This window comes from Cervus canadensis, chromosome 1 (genome assembly GCF_019320065.1).
Source record: "Cervus canadensis isolate Bull #8, Minnesota chromosome 1, ASM1932006v1, whole genome shotgun sequence".
Taxonomy (NCBI): Eukaryota; Metazoa; Chordata; class Mammalia; order Artiodactyla; family Cervidae; genus Cervus; species Cervus canadensis.
In genome coordinates this window covers 47484906-47504553 of record NC_057386.1, presented here as the reverse complement: position 1 = coordinate 47504553, position 19648 = coordinate 47484906, and the positions used below count along the sequence as shown (strand labels likewise).

General features: G+C 37.6%; 1 protein-coding gene across 3 annotated transcripts in view; it reads left to right on the top strand.

Moving 5' to 3' along the window:
* Window positions 1-19648, top strand: part of USP32 (ubiquitin specific peptidase 32) — a 205480-nt gene that overhangs the window by 125864 nt on the left and 59968 nt on the right. For all 3 annotated transcript variants that reach the window (XM_043481830.1, XM_043481820.1, XM_043481811.1), the window contains exons 6-7: window positions 17113-17244; window positions 19112-19219. In XM_043481830.1, the coding sequence (XP_043337765.1) occupies window positions 17113-17244; window positions 19112-19219 (240 nt within the window). The remainder of the gene's footprint in view (window positions 1-17112; window positions 17245-19111; window positions 19220-19648) is intronic.

The window sequence follows — 19648 nt, the reverse complement described above, 5'->3', positions numbered from 1 at the left end:
CTTCAGCTTCAGTATCAGTTCTTCCAAAGAATATTCAGGGTTGATTTCCTTTAGGATGGACTGGTTTGACCTCCTTGCTGTTCAAGGGACTCTCAAGAGTCTTCTCCAGCACCACAATTCAAAAGCATCAGTTCTTTGGCGTGCTCAGCCTTCTTTATGGTCCAACTCTCACATTAATACATGACTACTGGAAAAACCGTAGCTTTGACTATACAGACCTTTGTTGGCAAAGTAGTGTCTCTGCTTTTTAATACGCCGTCTAGGTTTGTCATTGCTTTTCTTCCAAGGCGCAGTGAAAGTGAAAGTTGCTCAGTTGTGTCTGACTCTTTGTGACCCCATGCACAGTCCATGGAATTCTCTAGGCCAGAATACTTTAGTGGGTAGCCTTTCCCCTCTCCAGGGGATCTTACCAACCCAGGGATTGAACCCAGGTCTTCCACATTGCAGGTAAATTCTTTCCCAGCTGAGCCACAAGGGAAACCCAAGAATCTTGGAGAGGGTAGCCTATCCCTTCCGCCAGTGGATCTTCCCAACACAGGAATTGAACCGGGGTTTTCTGCACCGCAGGTGGATTCTTTACCAACTAAGCTTTCAGGGAAGCCAGAATACTGGAGTGAGTAGCCATTCCCTTCTCCAGGGGATCTTCCCAACCCAGGGATCCAACCCAGGTCTCCTGCATTGCAGGCAGATTCTTTACCAGCTGAGCCACCAGGGAAGCCCTCCAAAGAGCAAGTGTCTTAATTTCAGGGCTGCAGTCACCATCTGCAATGATTTTGGAAGCTAAAAAAAGTCATCACTGTTTCCTTTGTTTCTCCATCTATTTGCTATGAAGTGCTGGGACCAGATGCCATGATTTTAGTTTTTGAATGTTGAGTTTTAAGCCAGCTTTTTCTCTCTCCCCTTTCACTTTCATCAAGAGGCTCTTTAGTTCTTCATTTTCTGCCATAAGGGTGGTGTCATCTATTTGTGAGGTTATTGATATTTCTCCTGGCAGTCTTGATTCCAACTTGTGATTCATCCAGCCAGGCTTTATGCATGCTGTACTCTGCATATAAGTTAAATAAACAGGGTAATAATATACATACTCCTTTCTCAATTTGGAACCAGTCTACTGTTCCATGTTCAGTCCTAACTGTTGTTTCTTGACCTGCATACAGGTTTCACAGGAGGCAAGTGGTATGGTACTTCCATCCCTTTCAGAAATTTTTCACAATTTGTTGTGGTCCACACAGTCAAAAGTTTAGCGTAGTCAATGAAGCAGAAGTAGATCTTTTTCTGGAATTTCCTTGTTTTCTGTATGATCCAGTGGATATTGGCAGTTTGATCTCTGGTTCCTCTACCTTTTCTAAATTCAGCTTGTACATCTGACAGTTCTCGGTTGATGTACTGTTGAAGCCTAGCTTGAAGGATTTTGAGCATTACTTGCTAGCATGTGATTTAAGTGCCATTGTGTGGTAGTTTGAACATTCTTTGGCATTGCCCTTCTTTGAGATTGGCATGAAAAGTGACCTTTTACAGTCCTGTGGCCACTGCCGAGTTTTCCAAATTTGCTGGCATATTGAGTGTAGCACTTTAACAGCATCATCTTTTAAGATTTGCAACAGCTCAGCTGGAATTCCATCACTTCCACTAGCTTTGTTCGTAGTGATACTTCCTAAGGGCCACTTGACTTCACACTCTATGATGTCTGGCTCTAGGTGAGTGATCATATACCATCATGGTTATTTGGGTCATTAAGATCTTATTTGTATAGTTATTCTTCTGTGTATTCTTGCCACCTCATCTTAACATCTACTGCTTCTGTTAGGTCCATACAGTTTCTGTCCTTTATTGTGCCTATCTTTGCATGAAATACTCCCTTGGTATCTCTGATTTTCTTGGAGAGATCTCTAGTCTTTCTCATTCCATTGTTTTCCTCTATCTCTTTGCAGAGTTCAGTGAGCCACTTACTTAGTCTGCAGACCTCTTAACTTCTTACTTTGTCTATGGAAAACAGGGATAATGATACAACTTACATCATAGATTTGTGGTAAGGAGGGCAGGGAAGGAAGAGTATTTTCCTCTACTCATCCTGGGTTCCTTGGGTGGGGCCTTTTAAATTAGACTAACAAAAGACAGAAAACAAGAGAAAAACATAAGCTTACTTATTACTTACTTAGTTACTTACGCACTGGAACATTTAGTGATGAATAACTCAAAAGGGGTGGTTAGAGCTTGAGCTTACATAGCATCTTAGCAAAGAACGATAATTTTGTGGAGAAGTGACAAAACAAAGGAAAAGAACTTTGAGCTGCTAGGGGTGGCACATTGTGGGAAAACAAATACATGGAAAAACTATTGCTTGATGTGTGTGTGTTAGTCACTCAGACGTGTTCAACTCTTTGCAACCCCATGGTCTGTCCATGGAATTCTCTAGGCAAGAATACTGGAGTGATTTGCCATTCCCTTTTCCAGAAGATCTTCCCAACTCAGGGATCGAACCTAGGTTTCCTGCATTCCTGGGAATCCTGCAGATTCTTTACTGTCTGTGCTACTAGAGAAGCCTTTGGTTGATTTGGCTGGTTAATAAGATTTGTTATGTAGATTCTTTCTTCTGATGCCATCTCCAGGTTGATAAGAATCTAGAGTTTTCTCTGGTGATTAACATCTATCCTTCCTGGTAGAAGAGTTATTATTGTTGTTCAGTTGCTCAGTCTTTACAACCCTGTGGACTGGACACTCCAGGCTTACCTGTCCTTGACCATCTCCTGGAGCTTGCTCAAACTCAGGTCCATTGAGTCGGTGATGCCACCCAGACATCTCGTCCTCTGTCATCCCCTTCTCCTCCTGCCTTCAATCTTTCCCAACATCAGGGTCTTTTCTGATGAGTCAGTTCTTTGCATCAGGTGGCCAAACTATTGGAGCTTCAGCACCAGTCCTTCCAATGAATATTCAGGGTTGATTTCCTTTAGGATGGACTGGTTTGATCTCCTTGCAGTCCAGGAACTCTCAAGAGTCTTCTTCAGCACCACAGTCCAAAAGGATTGGTTATTCAGTGCTCAACCTTCTTTATGGTCCAACTGTCACATCCATACATGACTACTGGAAAAACCATAGCTTTCACTGTATGGATCTTTGTTGGCAAAGTAATATCTCTGCTTTTAATACACTTTCTAGGTTTGTCATAGCCTTTCTTCCAGCAGGCAGGCGTCTTTTAATTTCATGGCTGCTGTGATTTTGGAGGCCAAGAAAGTAAAGTCTGTCACTGTTTCCATTGTTTCCCCATCTGTTTGCCATGAAATAATGGGACCGGATGCCATGGTCTTAGTTTTTTCAATGTTGAGTTTTAAGCCAGCTTTTTTACTCTCCTTTTCACCTTCATCAAGAGGATCTTTAGTTCCTCTTCACTTTTTGCCATAAAGGTGGTGTCCTCTGCATATCTGAGGTTATTGATACTTTCCCAGCAATCTTGAATTCAACTTCTGCTTCATCCAGCTCAGGATTTCGCATGATGTATGTACTCTGCATATATATAAGTTAAATAAGCAGGGTGACAATATACAGTACTCCTTTCCCAGTTTGGAACCAGTCCATCGTTCCATATCTGGTTCTAACAGTTGCTTTTTGACCTGCATACAGGAGACAAGTGAGATGGTCTGGTATTCCCATCTCTTTAAGAATTTGCCACAGTTTCTTGTGATGCACACAGTCAAAGGCTTTTGCATAAGTCAGTGAAGCAGAAATAGTTGTTTTTCTGGAATTCTCTTGCTTTTTTTTTATGATCCAACGGATTTTGGCAATTTGATCTCTGATTCCTCTGCTTATTCTAAATCCCGCTTGAACATCTGGAAATACTTGGTTCATATACTGTTGAAGCCTAGCATGGAGAATTTTGAGCATTACTTTGCTAGTGTGTGAAATGAGTACAATTGTGCGGTAGCTTGAACATTCTTTGACACTGTCTTTCTTTAGGATTGGAATGAAAACTGACCTTTTCCAGTACTGTGGTCACTGCTGGATTTTCCAAATTTGCTGTTATATTGAGCGCACCACTTTAACAGCATCATCTCTTAGGATTTGAAATAGCTCAGCTGGAATTCCATCATTCCACTAGCTTTGTTCGTGGTAATGCTTCCTAAGGCCCATTTGATTTGGCCCTCCAGAATGTGTAGGTGAGTGATCACACTATCATGGTTATCTGAGTCATTAAGATCTTTTTTGTATAGTTCTTCTGTGTACTCTTGCTACCTCTTCTTATTACCTTCTGCTAGGCCATACTGTTCCTGTCCTTTATTGTACCCATCTTTGCATTAAATATTCTTGAAGTTTTCTTGAAGAGATCTCTAGTCTTTCCCGTTCTATTGTTTTCCTCTATTTCTTTGCATTGGTCCCCGAGGAAGGCTTTTTTATCTCTCCTTGCTATTCTCTGGAACTCTGCATTTAGATGGGTATGTCTTTCTTTTTCTCCTTTGCCTTTAGCTTCTCTTTTTTTTCTCAGCTATTTGTGAGGCCTCCTCAGACAACCATTTTGCCTTTTTTGCATTTCTGTTTCTTGGGGATGGTTTTGATCACTGCCCCCTGTACAGTGTTATGAACCTTTGGTCATAGTTCCTCAGGCACTCTGTCAGATCTGATCCCTTGAATCTATTTGTCACTTCTACTGTATAATCGTAAGGCATTTGATTTAGGTCATACTGTTATGGCCTAGTAGTTTTCCCTACTTTCTTCAATTTAAGTTGAATTTTGCAATAAGGAATTCATGATCTGAGCCACAGTCAGCTCCCAGTCTAGTTTTTGCTAACTATATAGAGCCTCTCCATCTTTGACTGCAAAGAATATAAAAGTCTGATTTTGGTATTGACCATCTGGTGATACCCATGTGTGGAGTCATCTCTTTGTGTTATTGGAAAAGGGTGTTTGCTATGACCAGTGTGTTCTCTTGGCAAAACTCTGTTAGCCTTTGCCCTGCTTCATTTTGTACTCCAAGGCCAAACTTGCACTCCAGGTATCTCTTGACTTCCTACTTTTGCATTCCAGTCCCCTGTGATGAAAAGGACATCTTTTTTTGGTGATAGTTCTAGAAGGTCTTATAGGTTGTCATAGAACCATTCAACTTCAGCTTCTTCCGCATTAGTGGTTGGGGCATAAACTTGAATTCCTGTGATACAGAGTGGTTTGGCTTGGAAATGAGCAGAGATCATTCCGTCATTTTTGAGATTGCACCCAAGTAGTGTATTTCAGACTCCTGCTGACTGTGATGGCTACACCATTTCTTCTAAGGGATTCTTGCCCACAGTAGTAGATATAATGGTCATCTGAAGTAAATTCACCCATTCTTGTCCGTTTTAGTTCACTGATTCCTAAAATGTCAGTGTTCATTCTTACCATCTCCTATTTGACCACTTACAGTTTACCTTGATTCATGAACCTAACATTCCAGATTCCTATGCAGTATTTATTGTTCTTTATAGCATCAGATTTTACTTTCACCACTAGACATCCAACTGGATGTTGTTTCCATTTTGGCCCAGCCTCTTCATGCTGTCTGGAATTACTTCTCCACTCTTCTCCAGTAGCATCTTGGTCACCTACTGACCTGGGTAGTTCATCTCCCAGTGAGGCCAAACTATGGTAGGGGTAATGACGACCTCCTTCAGAAGGACTTACGCCAGCATGCTGCAGCTCTCAGGACTGTTGTAGTCAGTGCCTCTGACCTCGAGGCCGGCTACTGTTGACACACATCTCGGCCGGAGATTCCTGGACTCTCACTTGCGAGTCTGACTCCGTCTCTTGTGGGCTCACTGCTCCTTTCTCCTGGGTCCTGGTGTGCACACTGTTTTGTTTGTGCCCTCCTAGGGTGTTTCCCCCGTCCTGTGGAAGTTCTGTAATCAAATCCCACTGTCCTTCAAAGTCAGGTTCCCTGGGGGTTCTCAATCCTTTTGCTGGATCCCCAGGTTGGGAAATCTGTTGTGGGCACCAGAACTTTTCCAAGAGTGCGAGAACTTCTTTGTTATAATTGTTCTCTAGTTTGTCATCTGCTCAGCGGCTCTATAGTGAAGCTAATGGTGACCTCCTCCAAGAGGACTTATGCCATACACCGCGCCTCCCAGGTCTGCTGCAGCCAGAGGCCCTGTCCTCGAAGCAGAACACTGCTGACCTGTGCCTCCACAGGAGACCCTCAAACACTCAAAGGCAGGTCTGGCTCAGTCTCTTGTGGAGGTCACTTCTCCTTTTCTCTGGGTGCAGGTAGAGGGGTCAGGAAGCCATCTTTTAAAATTAGGCCAGTAGGGGGAACTAGAGGGCTATTCTTATATCTGCTGCTTCTCATTTGCCTTGAACTCAAAATAATCCTTATGCTGAAGCAGCATTTCTGGTAGCATATGGTGCTACGTGAGATACCACTTTTTTAAAAGGACTCAGCATTGTGCCTGGTATAGAATAGGTGCTTTACAATGAATATGCATCCTCTTTTTTTTTTTTGGAGGTGCCGCAAGGCATGTGAGATCTTAGTTCCCTGACCAGAGATTGAACCTGTGCCCCCTGCATTGGAAGCACAAAGTCCTAACAAGTGGACCACCAAGGGATTCCTCTTGTGTTAGTGAACGCTTGGCTAGGAAATGTCAGTGAGCGTCATCCCACTTTCTCAGAGAGTCATTGTTTTGGGGACACGCAATTTTCTAACAGGACTGCAGATCACTACAAAAATTAACTCATCCGTGTCAATAGGAAGAAAATGTTTTCCTTACCAATTTGCTTTCCTTTACTTTACAATTTATGAAAATAAAGGTGTAACAGACAGCTCAGTTGCTCCTGGCTTCAGCAAATAGCTGCTTTCTTAGTGAACTTTCCTATGAAAGCATTATCATAAAATCAGAATTACTGCTAAATTTCTTATAGAAATTCTGACATGGGCAGGTTTATATTCTGATGACTGTGATTTATTGTATTAGTTATAAATTCTAAGTTTCTGGCAAAGCAGTTCACTGTGGACCACTTGGCAGGGTTTTCCACTCAAAAATATTTGGTACATTAAACTTTTCAAATAATATATTAGGAATGTGGAAAATTGGGATAAGAATAGAGAATGTTATTAACTTATCATTTATAAGTAGACATTTATTTTAAAGCATCAGTGACTCCATTAAAATTTGTGTAATAAGCCAAGGTATCTAGGAAACAAAAAGGAGTTATAAGTTTTCACTTGTAAATAACATTTATGTTAGAGTACAATTGCATTTAGTTACTTTTTCACATACTATTCTAAAGTAAAACTTGAAGTCCAGTAAGTTGAACATACTGCCATTTTTAATCAAATTTTTTCTCTTTTATATATATCACAGATGAAACTGAGGCACTGTTTATATTATTATACACTGAATACTGTATATTCAGTACAGAGTTTAGAATAATTAACTGATTTGATTTATACAAGACTTTAGATTTTTTCATGGCCAGTAATTTTTAGAACTTAAGATTCCAAACTATTGTTACTTTACCTTTTATTTAAATTTAAGAAATTGAATTAGAACTTTTTGGATTTTTGACCATGCCACCCACAGTGCAGGATTTTAGTTCCCCAACCAGGGACTCAGTGAAAGCACTGAACCCTAACTATTGGACTGCCCAGGGAATTTAATGAATTAGAACTTCAGTCAAAAGGTCAAGTTGTTAAACAGATTTTTATCAAGTTTTTATACAGATTTTTGTGATGTTTTTATTTTGTAATTTGCTACTTAAATACCTAAGATTAGATTTCCTAAAAAGATCTTTTTTGTCAAATGTTAATATATATATATATATATACAGTGTTTTATTGACAAGTTAATTTTTACACATTTTGATGATATTCCAAATTGGAGAACATGTATAGATAACATAAACATTTTCTATACAGTTTAAATATTTGAAAGAGTTTGTACAGATTTTGTTGTTGTTGTCGTCATTATTATTGATATCTGAAAGAAGATTCTACTTTCTAAGACTTAACTAATCATTTGGTTTTTTTCTTGTAGTACGCTTTCCTCACCCATTTTGTTCATGATTATTTAGCATCACATAGTGTTGAACTTTGGAGACACAGACTGTAAACTCAAAATGTAATTTGTTTTAATCAGCTTTTTACAAATTTAGTATAGTGAATCCCTTATTGTACATGCATGTCAAAGTGAAGTCACTCAGTCGTGTCCAACTCTTTGCGACCCCGTGGACTGTAGCCAACCAGGCTCCTCCATCCATGGGATTCTCCAGGCAAGAATACTGGAGTGGGTTGCCATTTCCTCCTCCAGGGGATCTTCCCGACCCAGGGATCGAACCCAGGTCTCCCGCATTCTGGGCAGACGCTTTAACCTCTGAGCCACCAGGGAAGCCCATTGTACATGCATAGTCCTATCTAAACACAGTTTGGAAACTCTGCTTGAGTTTGAAGGCTCATCCTTCAGATGCTAACCTTCGGAATGTCTACATTATAACTAAACTGTCTACTAATTCTAGGTTGAATTGCCATCTTTAACATTCCTTTTTTTTTTGGCAGGGCGTGAGGAGGTGTCACTCACTGAAAAGTGAAGTTCTTTCTTGTTTTTTGTCTTTTATCGTGGGTCCATAGCATAAATCCTGCTTATAGGTTCTCCTTTTCCTTTTTTTTGAATTGTAGCAGAATACAACGGTTATTCTTTGTTTTTGCTTATCTGTCCTATTATTAGCTTGGTGCAAATGTAACTGCGGTTTCAGACCATGAATTTTAAATTGTTATAACTAGGTTCAAACACATCTTTATTAATCAAAATAGGAACCATTACAGTCAACACATTTTTGCCAACAAGAACTAAGTTTGTTTATTCCTGTAGTGTAAACATCTGTGCTTTGGGATTCTAGGAACTCTTAGAAAGTGTTTTCTGCCTCCTGGTTGTGGAAGCATTTTACCTGCAAAAAGCTGTTGAGATGCTTGAAAAAGTGATAGTTGGCAAGAGGTCACGTGAATATGGCAGATGAGGCAAACTTCATAGCCCAGTTCATTCAACTTTTGAAGCATTGATTGTATGATGTGCTGTCGGTCCTTGTCGTGGAGAATTGGGCCCATTCTGTTGACCAGTACCAGCTGTAGTCATTGCAGTTTTCCCATCAGTTTGCAGAGCATACTTCTCAGATGTAATGTTTCGCCAGAATTCAGAAAGCTGTAGTGGGTCAGACAGGCAGCAGACCACCAAACAGTGACCATGACCTTTGTTTCATTCAAGTTTGGCTTTGGGAAGTGCTTTGGAGCTTCTCAGTCCAGCCAGTGAGGTGGTCGTCGCTGGTTGTCTTATAAAATCCACTTTTTGTTGCACGTCACAATCTGATCAAGAAATGGTTTATTTTGTTGGGTAAAATAGAAGAAGACAACACTTCAAAATGATGAGTTTTTAAATTTGCTGTCAGTTTATGCAGCACACGTTTATTGAGCTTTTTCATCTTTCCAATTTGCTTCAAATGCCAAATGACTATGGAGTGGTTAATGTTGAGTTCTTCAGCAACTTCTCATGTAGTTGTAAGAGGATCAAGTTTGATGATTGTTCTCAAATGGTTGTTGTCAACTTCTGATGGCTGGCCACTACACTCCTCGTCTTCAAGGCTCTTGTCTCCTTTGCAAAACTTCTTGAACCACCACTGCACTGTACGTTCGTTAGCAGGTCCTGGACCAAATGCATTGTTGATGTTGCAAGTTATCTCTGCTGCTGTATGACCTATTTTGAATGCAAATAAGAAAATAACTCAAATTTGCTTTTTGTCTGACATCATTTCCCTAGTATAAAATAAATATAAAATACACATCAAGTAATAAGTCATTAGCAAAAAAAAAGTAAGTGAGAAATGCACATTAAAATGATGTATAACATAGCCATATTTATTTAAGAATATATTCCAGTATCAAATGGCAAAGTGCAGTGCTCGCTTCGGCAGCACATATACTCAAATGGCAAAGTGCAACATTGCAAAACTGCAATTACTTTTGCACCAACCTAATGCTACCTGTTTTCCATAGAGATTTTTACACGTGTTTTTGCCTTTGTTTGTAATATCCTTCTGCTGCACTCTTTTTTCCTTTCCCTGGTCAATCTTTAGATGTTCTGTGTGTACTTCTTTTAATATCAAGGCTTCCAGGGCCTATCTGCTAATGTGCTCTCTGAAAACTGTCTCTATTCCTTCATTGTTCTTTCCATACTAGGTTAAAATGACCCATTTTCTCTTCTACTAGAATCTAAATACAATTATCTTGTTCACAATCATGTCTAATTTTTAACACAATGTCAGACACATAAAATGTTTTTATGAATGTTTGCCAAATATTAAATGATCTTGACTATTGCTCCTGTTCTTTTTTCTTTTCCTCCCAAAAAAATGCTTTGGAAGGTTCCGATTTACCACATGCAGGTTGAGCACTTACTAAAGAAAGCACTGTGTTCCTTGTACTTTGTCTCATTTAAGCCTGTGCCACCTCCGAAGTTCATTTTATCTCCATTCCAAAAATGAGGAGACCACAGCTATGAAGAATTAAAGAAACTTTTCTCAAGATCAAATAGCTAAGAGGCGCTGAAATTGGGGTATTAGAACCCAGAGTGCATATTATTGTTATCACTTTAGGATTTGAAGACAGTTTATTGACACGCGGTCATTTTGTTTCTTTAATCTTTTATGAGTAGTTTGTGATTGCAGGTAAAAGGAGGTGGTCATGTGATAGTTGTGGTTGTGGTAAGCCATCTTCCTCAGACTTACTTTGAACAAACAGCCTTGCAGGCTCACTTTTCCAGTTTCCTTTTTTTCCCCCCTTGGGATACCTTCAAATGATTATTATTTTGAATTTCTCTTTAATAATTAATTTCACTGCATCCAGCAAGATCATTGAATGATTGCCCATTTACCAGCAGTGAATTAGGTGATTAGAAGAACTGTGAATTTTAAGGACTGTGTTTTAAATTGAGAATTTTTTTCCTTAATGATGATCATATTTTCATAGAGCTCAGGTATATTATTTAGAAGAAAATATGTGTGCTAATTCTTTCTGTAAATGTGTGTTTCAAATAGTAGAATCTAGATCCTGAGGTAATTTATAAATATTGGGGCTAATTTTAGGGCCATTGAACTCTTTTTCATTGTTTTTCTTTTCTTATCTGAGTCAAATTTATATAGTCTCTATTTTAGCATTTATCTCAACTAAAATATACATATTATATTACCTTGCCACATTTTAGTTTGCAGTGTTAAGATCTCCTTTGTGTAAGAAAAAAGTACTTGAGTAATTCTTAGACCATCAACTGCCTAGTAAATCTTCATGTCCCTTCTTCAATATCCTCTTACCTGATTGTAATGATGTAAGGCTTAAGTAGATTGCAGAAGGTCATTGCTTTTGAGAACAGGTTGCTTTCTCAGAAATGTTGCAGAACTGTGTTCTTCTTTGAAAATACTTGATATTTTGCTGGGCCTTGTTTTGGTTTTTAAATGAGAATCCAATTCTGGCATTAAAAAGCAGTTTCTGCAGCTGGAGCCTTCTGGTAAGGTGGGACTTGATGGCCCAAAGGGCAGGCCAAGACCGTTGGGAATATGTTATGCTACTGTTGTGAACCAGAAAAAATTATACCCATAGATGGGTGATAAATTCATTCCTGTTTAGCAAATAAAGTAGAAGTTTTGGTATTGATTTTTGAATTGCAAATAGAGTGAGTACTGCAATTATTACCTCTGACTTCTTTAAGTGAAAATAAAGTTAGTTATTTTTCTTCTCAGCAGTTCAGCTGACAACTGGTAGAAGTTTCATATAATTTTAAAAATCAATTCCAGTTACAAAGTAATTGAACCTTTGCGAAGGTTGATTCATCAAGAGTTTACAATATAGTTAATGAATGTAGTATGGATGTAATATATTTGTTATTTGGTTAAATAGGAAAAAATATATGATAGTTATATTGTATGTACCTGAGACATGTACCTTGTATGAAAATTGTATCTTTTTTTGTGTCATCTTTTTTGATGATTTTGGGCTTCCCAGATAGCTCAGTTGGTAAAAAAAAAAAAAAAAAAAATCCGCCTGCAATGCAGGAGACCTCTGTTCAGTTCCTGGGTCAGGAAGATCCCCTGGAGAAGGGAAAGGCTACCTACTCCAGTATTCTGGCCTGAAGAATTCCATGGACCATATAGTCCATGGGGTCACAGAGTCGAACACAACTGAGTGACTTTCACTCGCTTTTGATGATTTTTCTGTAAAATCGTAAAAATGAATTTATCCCATTGATTATTTAAAACTGTGAACTAGGGGGAGTTCCCTGGTGGTTAGGATTCGGCACTTTCATTGTTGCTGCCTGGATTCAGTCCCTAGTTGGGGAATTGAGATTCTGCATCCTGCAAGCCATGAGGCATAGCATAAAAAACCCCTTCTGAACTAGGATTTTGTGTAATGTGAAAAATCATACAATGGTATAGATGATAGAATGAAGTTATTAGATGTAATCTTCCCAAACAACCCAGGTGACAATCAAGTACATTTATGATTATAGTTAAATGAAGGCAAAGAACTACGTTTCCTTTTCCTTTTTTAAATTACCTACATTTTTAATATTTTTCATGCAGCAAAATATATCACTAGTTTAATAAAAACAAGTAATACAAATTTTAAAATCAACTTAGTGTTATTAGTATTTTCATTTTTTAACTTCATGAAATACATTATCTTATATCCTTATCACTCAGTTACTCATTACTTTTAGTAAATAATAAGTGATTAGTTTCCTTTACTTCAAGAAGTGGGAAGTGGAATGTGACTGCTTTCTGACTTACTCACTCAGTAGTGTCACTACTACCGACTTAGTCACTCAGTAGTGTCCAACTCTTTGCAGCCCCATGGACTGTAGCCTGACAGTTTCCTCTGTCCATGGGATTTTCCAGGCAAGAATACTGGAGTGGGTTGTCATTTCCTTCTCCAGAGGATCTTTCGGAGCCAGGGATCAAACTTCAGTCTCCCGCTTTGCAGGCAGATTCTTTACTGTCTGAGCCACCAGGGCAGCCCTTACTTCAAGTGTAGGGTAACTTCATTGTTGCTCTTGGACTCCTTCTCCATAGGTTTTAAGAATATATGTTCTAGGATAGGCAAAGCAAGAACTTTCCAGGAGAGCATTCGTCTTTGTAAATTGTGGGGACTAATGAGAATCAATGTACTTGACTCCAGGTACATGTCTCAAAGTCTTTTTTGTTTTCAGCTATGACAGGTGTATAGTTATTCCGATGAACTTTTATTTCTACTTAAGAATAAATTAGAACAGTGTCTTTCTGAAAATCTCACTTCTTTCATTTACTGATGTATAAGATGATGTGTACAAAATTTTGTTCTCCCAGCAAAGGATTTTTATTTTTTGTTTTCAAAAGAAAGTCATTCCTAGGTCCTTTAAGTAAAGACTATCTTTCAGATCTTAGAAATAGTGAGCGTCAGAGTAGAGTAGGGGATAGGAAGGAAAAACAGAGACACATTAGCTTTCTGTCCTGGGAGCCCCTTGAAGGTCAAGCCAAAGGAGTAGCTTTTTTCTTAAAATTTTATGTAAATTGGTGGAATATGTTTTCATTTATTAACCAATTTTTATGGCTATGATACTTATGTTGATTTGACTATCTCTTAGATATCTTGCTGATGAGGACAAGTTTTTTCCCTGAAATTTTTATTAAAACTGCTAAGAAATAGTGTAAGAATGAATGCTTTGAAGTCACTGGAAATTTAAAATACATTGTTCTTGTCTTCCCAGGTAACTTGTAAGCTATTTGTCCATTAAAAAAATTTATGGAGTGCTCAAAATGTACCAGGTATTCTAAGTTTTAGAACATAGCAAAGAATAAAATAGACCCAAAAACCTGCCTACAAGGAGCATATGTTCTAGTTGAAGGAGACAGCAATAAACAAAACAAATGAGTCGTAGAGAGCAAAGTAAATAAAGAAGGAAAGGGGTGGAGGAATGTCATTGGATGGGATGGACTTTGGAAGATCTGAGAATGTGACATAAGAGAAAAGATCTGAAGGAGTTGTGGAAATAGCCATGCAGGTATCTTGGGAAAGAGGGTTAAGAAGTTTTGAAGTAGAGAAGTAGCATGATTCTGTTTAAATTGTTCTTTTCAAATGACGTTTTATTCTTAGTGAAAAGTTCTCCCCATTTTTATGAATTGTATGTCTTGTACTTGTTAATCTATTATAGTCTTTATGTTTTTTAACTGCATGTATTGATTTAAACACACTTCTCTTCTTAGCTGCCCACCAGGCTATTCCTAACTCAGCAGTCAAAAGTGGTGTTTATTGGTTGGATTATGGCATTCCTCTGCTTCAGACCCTCCAGTGGTTCACAGTTCACTTAAAATCAGAATCCTTCCAGTGACCTGTTTTCTTGCTGACTTTATCTCCTACTACTCTCTCCTTACTATTATGATTATTCCTTCCGCTTACTAACTTCACTTTAGCCACTCTTGTTCTTTCTCTTCCTTGAGCTTTCGAGGCATGCTCTCATCTCAAAGCCTCTATCCTTGTTCCTTCTGTCTAAAGTGTTTTTTCTCCATGATTGGACCCCTTGCCTCCTTGAGATCTCTGCCCATGTAACCCTCATACTGTCAGGAGTTAATCATCTCCAGCCAGTAGTTCTGTCCTGTGGAAATTTTGCTGAGACTGAAGCTAGGCAGTTTCATGGACTCACAGTTTTGAAGTCTCAGAATCTTGAAGGTTGCAGTCTGAAGACTCTGTGGTCCTCAGATGCTGTCATTTTATAGAGTTGGAGTCTTGTGGTTGTGCAATTTCAATTCAAGGATGGCACACATATTCTTAAAAAGGCAGTAAGTATTTCAGACTTGTGGGCCATATGGCTCTTCATTACAATTATTCAACTCTGCCATTGTAACATATTAGCAACCATAAACTATGTATGTAAATGTTATTGTGTGCTAATAGAATATTATTTATACAAACATGCATGCAGCCAATGAGGCTAGAATTTGTAGCCCTCTAGATTCAAAAACTGGTAGTTTCTGGGCTCTCTGGAACAGAAATATGAGCTCACCTTCAGAACATTGAACTACAGGTATACTTCATCTAACCAAAGCTGCAGCTAAACGCCCACCCACAATCTGTTATGATTAATGATATCAAGTGGACGTTAGGAGCCGAGCATTTCCTGTTTTCATCATTCCTTTGTATAGATAGTGGTTTCCATCTGGTATCACTTAACTTAATCTGAAGATCATCTTTTTATATTCCTTTTGGTATAGTTCTGCTGTTGATGAATTCTCTCAGCTTTTGTTTGCCCAAAAAATGCTTTATTTTACCTTTATTTTTGAAGGAGTTTTCATAAGTTACAGAATTTGAGATTAATAAGGTTTTTGTTTTTTACTCCTTTTTGATCCTCTTCCCCTCCCCCTGCCCCCATTGTCTTCTGGCTGCCTTGTTTCTGAAGAGAAATCATTGCTTAATTCCCCTGGTTATAATGTATTTTTTCTCCCCTCTCATGCTACTTTAGAGATTTGTTTCTTTATCAGCAATTTGATCACATCTTACCTTGGTTTGGTTTTCTTTGAATTTTTCTTACACAGGGTTCATTGAACTTCTGGATTATAGGATTATAGTTTTTGTCAAATTTGAAGATTTTTCAGTTGTTAATTGTTTTAAACATTTTCTGCCCACTCTTTTCTGGGACCCCCGATAATATGTATGCTGTGCTTTTAAAAAATTTTTTTATTTTATTTTTGGCTGTGCTGAACCTTTGCTGCTGCGCGGGCTTTTCCCTAGTTGTGAGGGCTACTCTCTAGTTGCAGCGCGTGGGCTTCTCGTTGCAGTGGCTTCTCTCGTTGTGGAGCATGGGCTCTAGAGTGAGCAGGATTCAGTAGTTGCAGAGCACAGGCTCTGGAGAACAGGATCAGTAGTCATGGCACATGTGCTTAGTTGCCTCACGACACGTGGGATCTTCCTGCACCAGGGATCAAACCCGGTCTCCTGCGTTGGCCGGTGGACTCTCTTACCACTGAGCCACCCGGGAAGCCTTGCTGTACTTTTGATATTGCCTTACAGGTCACTGAGATTCTAATAATTTTTTCAGTCTTTGTTCCTTGGAAGGAAAAAAAACACACATATAGAATGTAACCATAGTTAGAGCTTATCTGTGATTTTTTTTAAAAAGAAAATGCGTTTTCTGATGAATGAGGAGAAAAAGTTGTTCATGTTTTCATGATGCCCCTATTACCTATCACATTATAAATTCTAATCTACTTTCTTTCTCATTTATTGACTTCATAATTTTTGTTTTTTTTAATATATATCTTTTAACTTTTTATTATATAATGGGATATAGCCGATTAACAATGTGTTGTGATAGTTTCAGGTGAACATCGAAGGGAACTTCATTACTTTTAACATCTTTTATCCTGTTCCTTTTTGTTTCTTTAATAAGTATTGAATGTGTAAGTAGTTACCATATCAACAGGATAAATCAGACATGGGATCCTTCTGTTAGGATGTTTACAGTATAGCCAGGAAAGAAAAAATATATATATTATAAAAGTAAATATTTTATATATTTTCTAATATTTTATATAATATGTATATATAATTTATATATTTATATTTATATATAATTTATATTATACAGTAATTATATAATTATATATTAATATAATTATAATATATGAATATATTTTATATATTATAGTTCTATATAAATATAATTATAATTAATATATAATGTTTATTTATATGATATTTATAAAAATATTTATATATTTATATAAAATCATCAAATCCAGGATAGAGATTGAATATTACCAAAAATGAGTACCGATAAAAATGTTGTGGGAAACCAGAATGAAACATCTCAGTTGTTTACTGTTTTACATGTTGGACTTAAAATAGCCCACTGGAAAAAAAAATTCCATTTTAAACATAAAACCTGTTTTATGTTCATTTGACTTACTTTTCATTTCATTTTAGGTATAATGTGTTTGTCTTTCAGAGTTTTGTTTTAGGTAGTTTTTAGCAGTATAACTGGGAAATTAAAATATATCCTTAGAAGTTGCATTATCAGGATGAGCTAACTAACTGCCTAGAAGAGAAGACTGAGGTTTTATGATCTTGTTTGATTTGACTCTCAGTGGAGGAATCAGACATCATTGATCTGGAGAAACGCTATTGGTTGCTGAAGGCTCAATCCCGAACTGGACGATTCGATTTAGAGACATTTGGCCCATTGGTTTCACCACCAATTCGTCCATCTCTAAGTGAAGGTAGGAATCATTCTGTTTCTGTGATGTTCCTTGCTAAACACACATGAGACCATCTTTTATTTCTAACCAATACGTCTTAACTCTAAAAGACCATAATGTTATAGGTTTTCAGGTTTCTTGCAAATAGTTTGTTTGCTGGGGAGGAAAATTAAATTGGAATTAAGATTATAGTCTTGAGCGTCCTGTTCTACTTATGTAACCTTGCATAAGTCAGTTTAGCTCTCTCATCTGTACGTATGTGCTAATTAGTCACTCAGTCATGTTCGACTCTTTGACCCCATGGACTGTAGCCCGCCAGGCTCCTCTGTCCATGGGATTCTCCAGGAAGAATACTGGTGTGGGTTACCATGCCATCCTCCAGGGAATCTTCCCAACCCAGGAACTGAACTAGGTTCTCTTGTGGCTCCTGCATTGGCAAGTAGGTTCTTTACCACTAGGGCCACCTGGGAAACCTCCCTCTCACCTGTATATTCTCATATATAAAATGTTTTGACCATGACAGTGGTTATGAAACTGTGCTCCTATGGGTGCCTCAGAAACTCACTCCTATAGTGCAGGAATTAGGGAGGTGGCCACTGAGCAGGCAAAGCTCTGGACTTCCACATACAGCCCCACCTCTGCCTCAGCTCGAGAACCTCCACAGTTTTTCTTTCACGTAAGAAGGTTCACTGGGGAAATTCCCTGACAGTCCAGCGGTTAGGACTCCTTGATTTCACTGCCAAGGGCCTGGGTTCAATTTCCGGTTGAGAAGTAGGGTCCTGTGTGTGGCACAGCAAAAATAAAAAAAGAAGAAGAAAAAGGTTCCACTGCTGTATCACTTCTTCCCTCACCTAAAAAAAGATTAGGAAACCACTGGACTGGACCATATCTACAGTTCCCACTTAGCCCTAAATTTTTCATTGCTATCACTTAAAAAGATGGAAATGTAAACAGTAGTTGTTGGGTGATATCACAAAAACCACATATGGAGTCTGAATATTTGGGTTTTTCTTCTGGTTCAGACCTTTTTAAACTTTCTTTTGGCAAGTCGTTTAACTCCTCCTTTAGTTTTGATTTTTCTACTCTTTAAACTGAGGGCACAGAAGTAGAGTCTTGTAGACTATCTGTATTCTTCACATTCCCAGTGTATTTCAGAAATACTTGATAGGGGAACCAGAACAGATAGGACATCACCTACTTCAGAAGTGCAGTTGTGTTTTAACCTTTTTAGAACTAGAGAGTGATAAGTCATTTTATTTGAAAACAAAATTATTTCATTTCTATGTTTTATAAAAAGTTTAAAAACCACAAGATTATATTATAAATGCCCTTTTATTTCTGAAGTTTAAGATATTTATAATATTAAGTAGCACAAAGAAGACTGCAATACAGAATTTCTTTCTCTTATACTGTATTATTTTTTTTTTGCCTCATGAAAGAGCTTAATGTAGCTTATAAATAACAGCACAGTATATCTTTGGTATGCAGTTCAACTTTTCTTCTTTTTTCCTTTTTCTTCTCATTATTTCCAAATAAGAATAGTTGTGGTCTCTGACTTTTTTTTTTTTTTCAATTCTTAATTTTTTAAATTTGTTTTTATTTTTTTACATACTATAGTCATTTTTAGCTATAGGATTTGATATGAGATAAGAGATAGGCGGGCAAATAGAACCAAACACTAAATGATAGTAATGTATTTTCTGTTAAAAGAAAGTTAAGTTTTATAATTATATCAGGAAAAAAAAACTGAGACAATGGGAGCTACTGATAAACTTTTATTTTTAATTCAGTAGTTTATGGGGAAAAGTCATGCCTCCTTTCATAAACATGTCATTAACATTAGGAAATTTGTTGATTCTGATTTATATTGTCTTTTCCTATTTTATAGGTTTGTTTAATGCTTTTGATGAAAATCGTGACAATCACATAGATTTTAAGGAGATATCCTGTGGGTTATCAGCCTGTTGCAGAGGACCTTTGGCTGAAAGACAAAAATGTGAGTGTGTTAAACATTGTCACAAAATTTGCAAACGATACGGAGAAAAATATAAGCATTCATGCATGTAGAAATCATCTGTGGATTAAAGCTTAAATTTTCATTACTTTGGCAAATATCTATGTTGAAGTTCTAGTGAGGTCACTGTAAGGGTTTAGTCATCTTTTTTTTTTTTTTTTTTTTTTTTACTGTGGAGTGATTTGGAATCTTTGTCATTAGTAATGGGGTTGATTTTCCAGATGAAGGTGCAGTTCATGATAAATGAACTACATCGATCATGATATCTTTGAAAATGTTAAGCATTTAGAAAATATTTTCTGGTAGTCTGTATGGAAAATTTTGTGTCTTACATGACTTGAATTATAATTTATTTTCTCTCACTTCTATACATTAATATTAACAAAATGAAATTTATGATCAAAACACAAT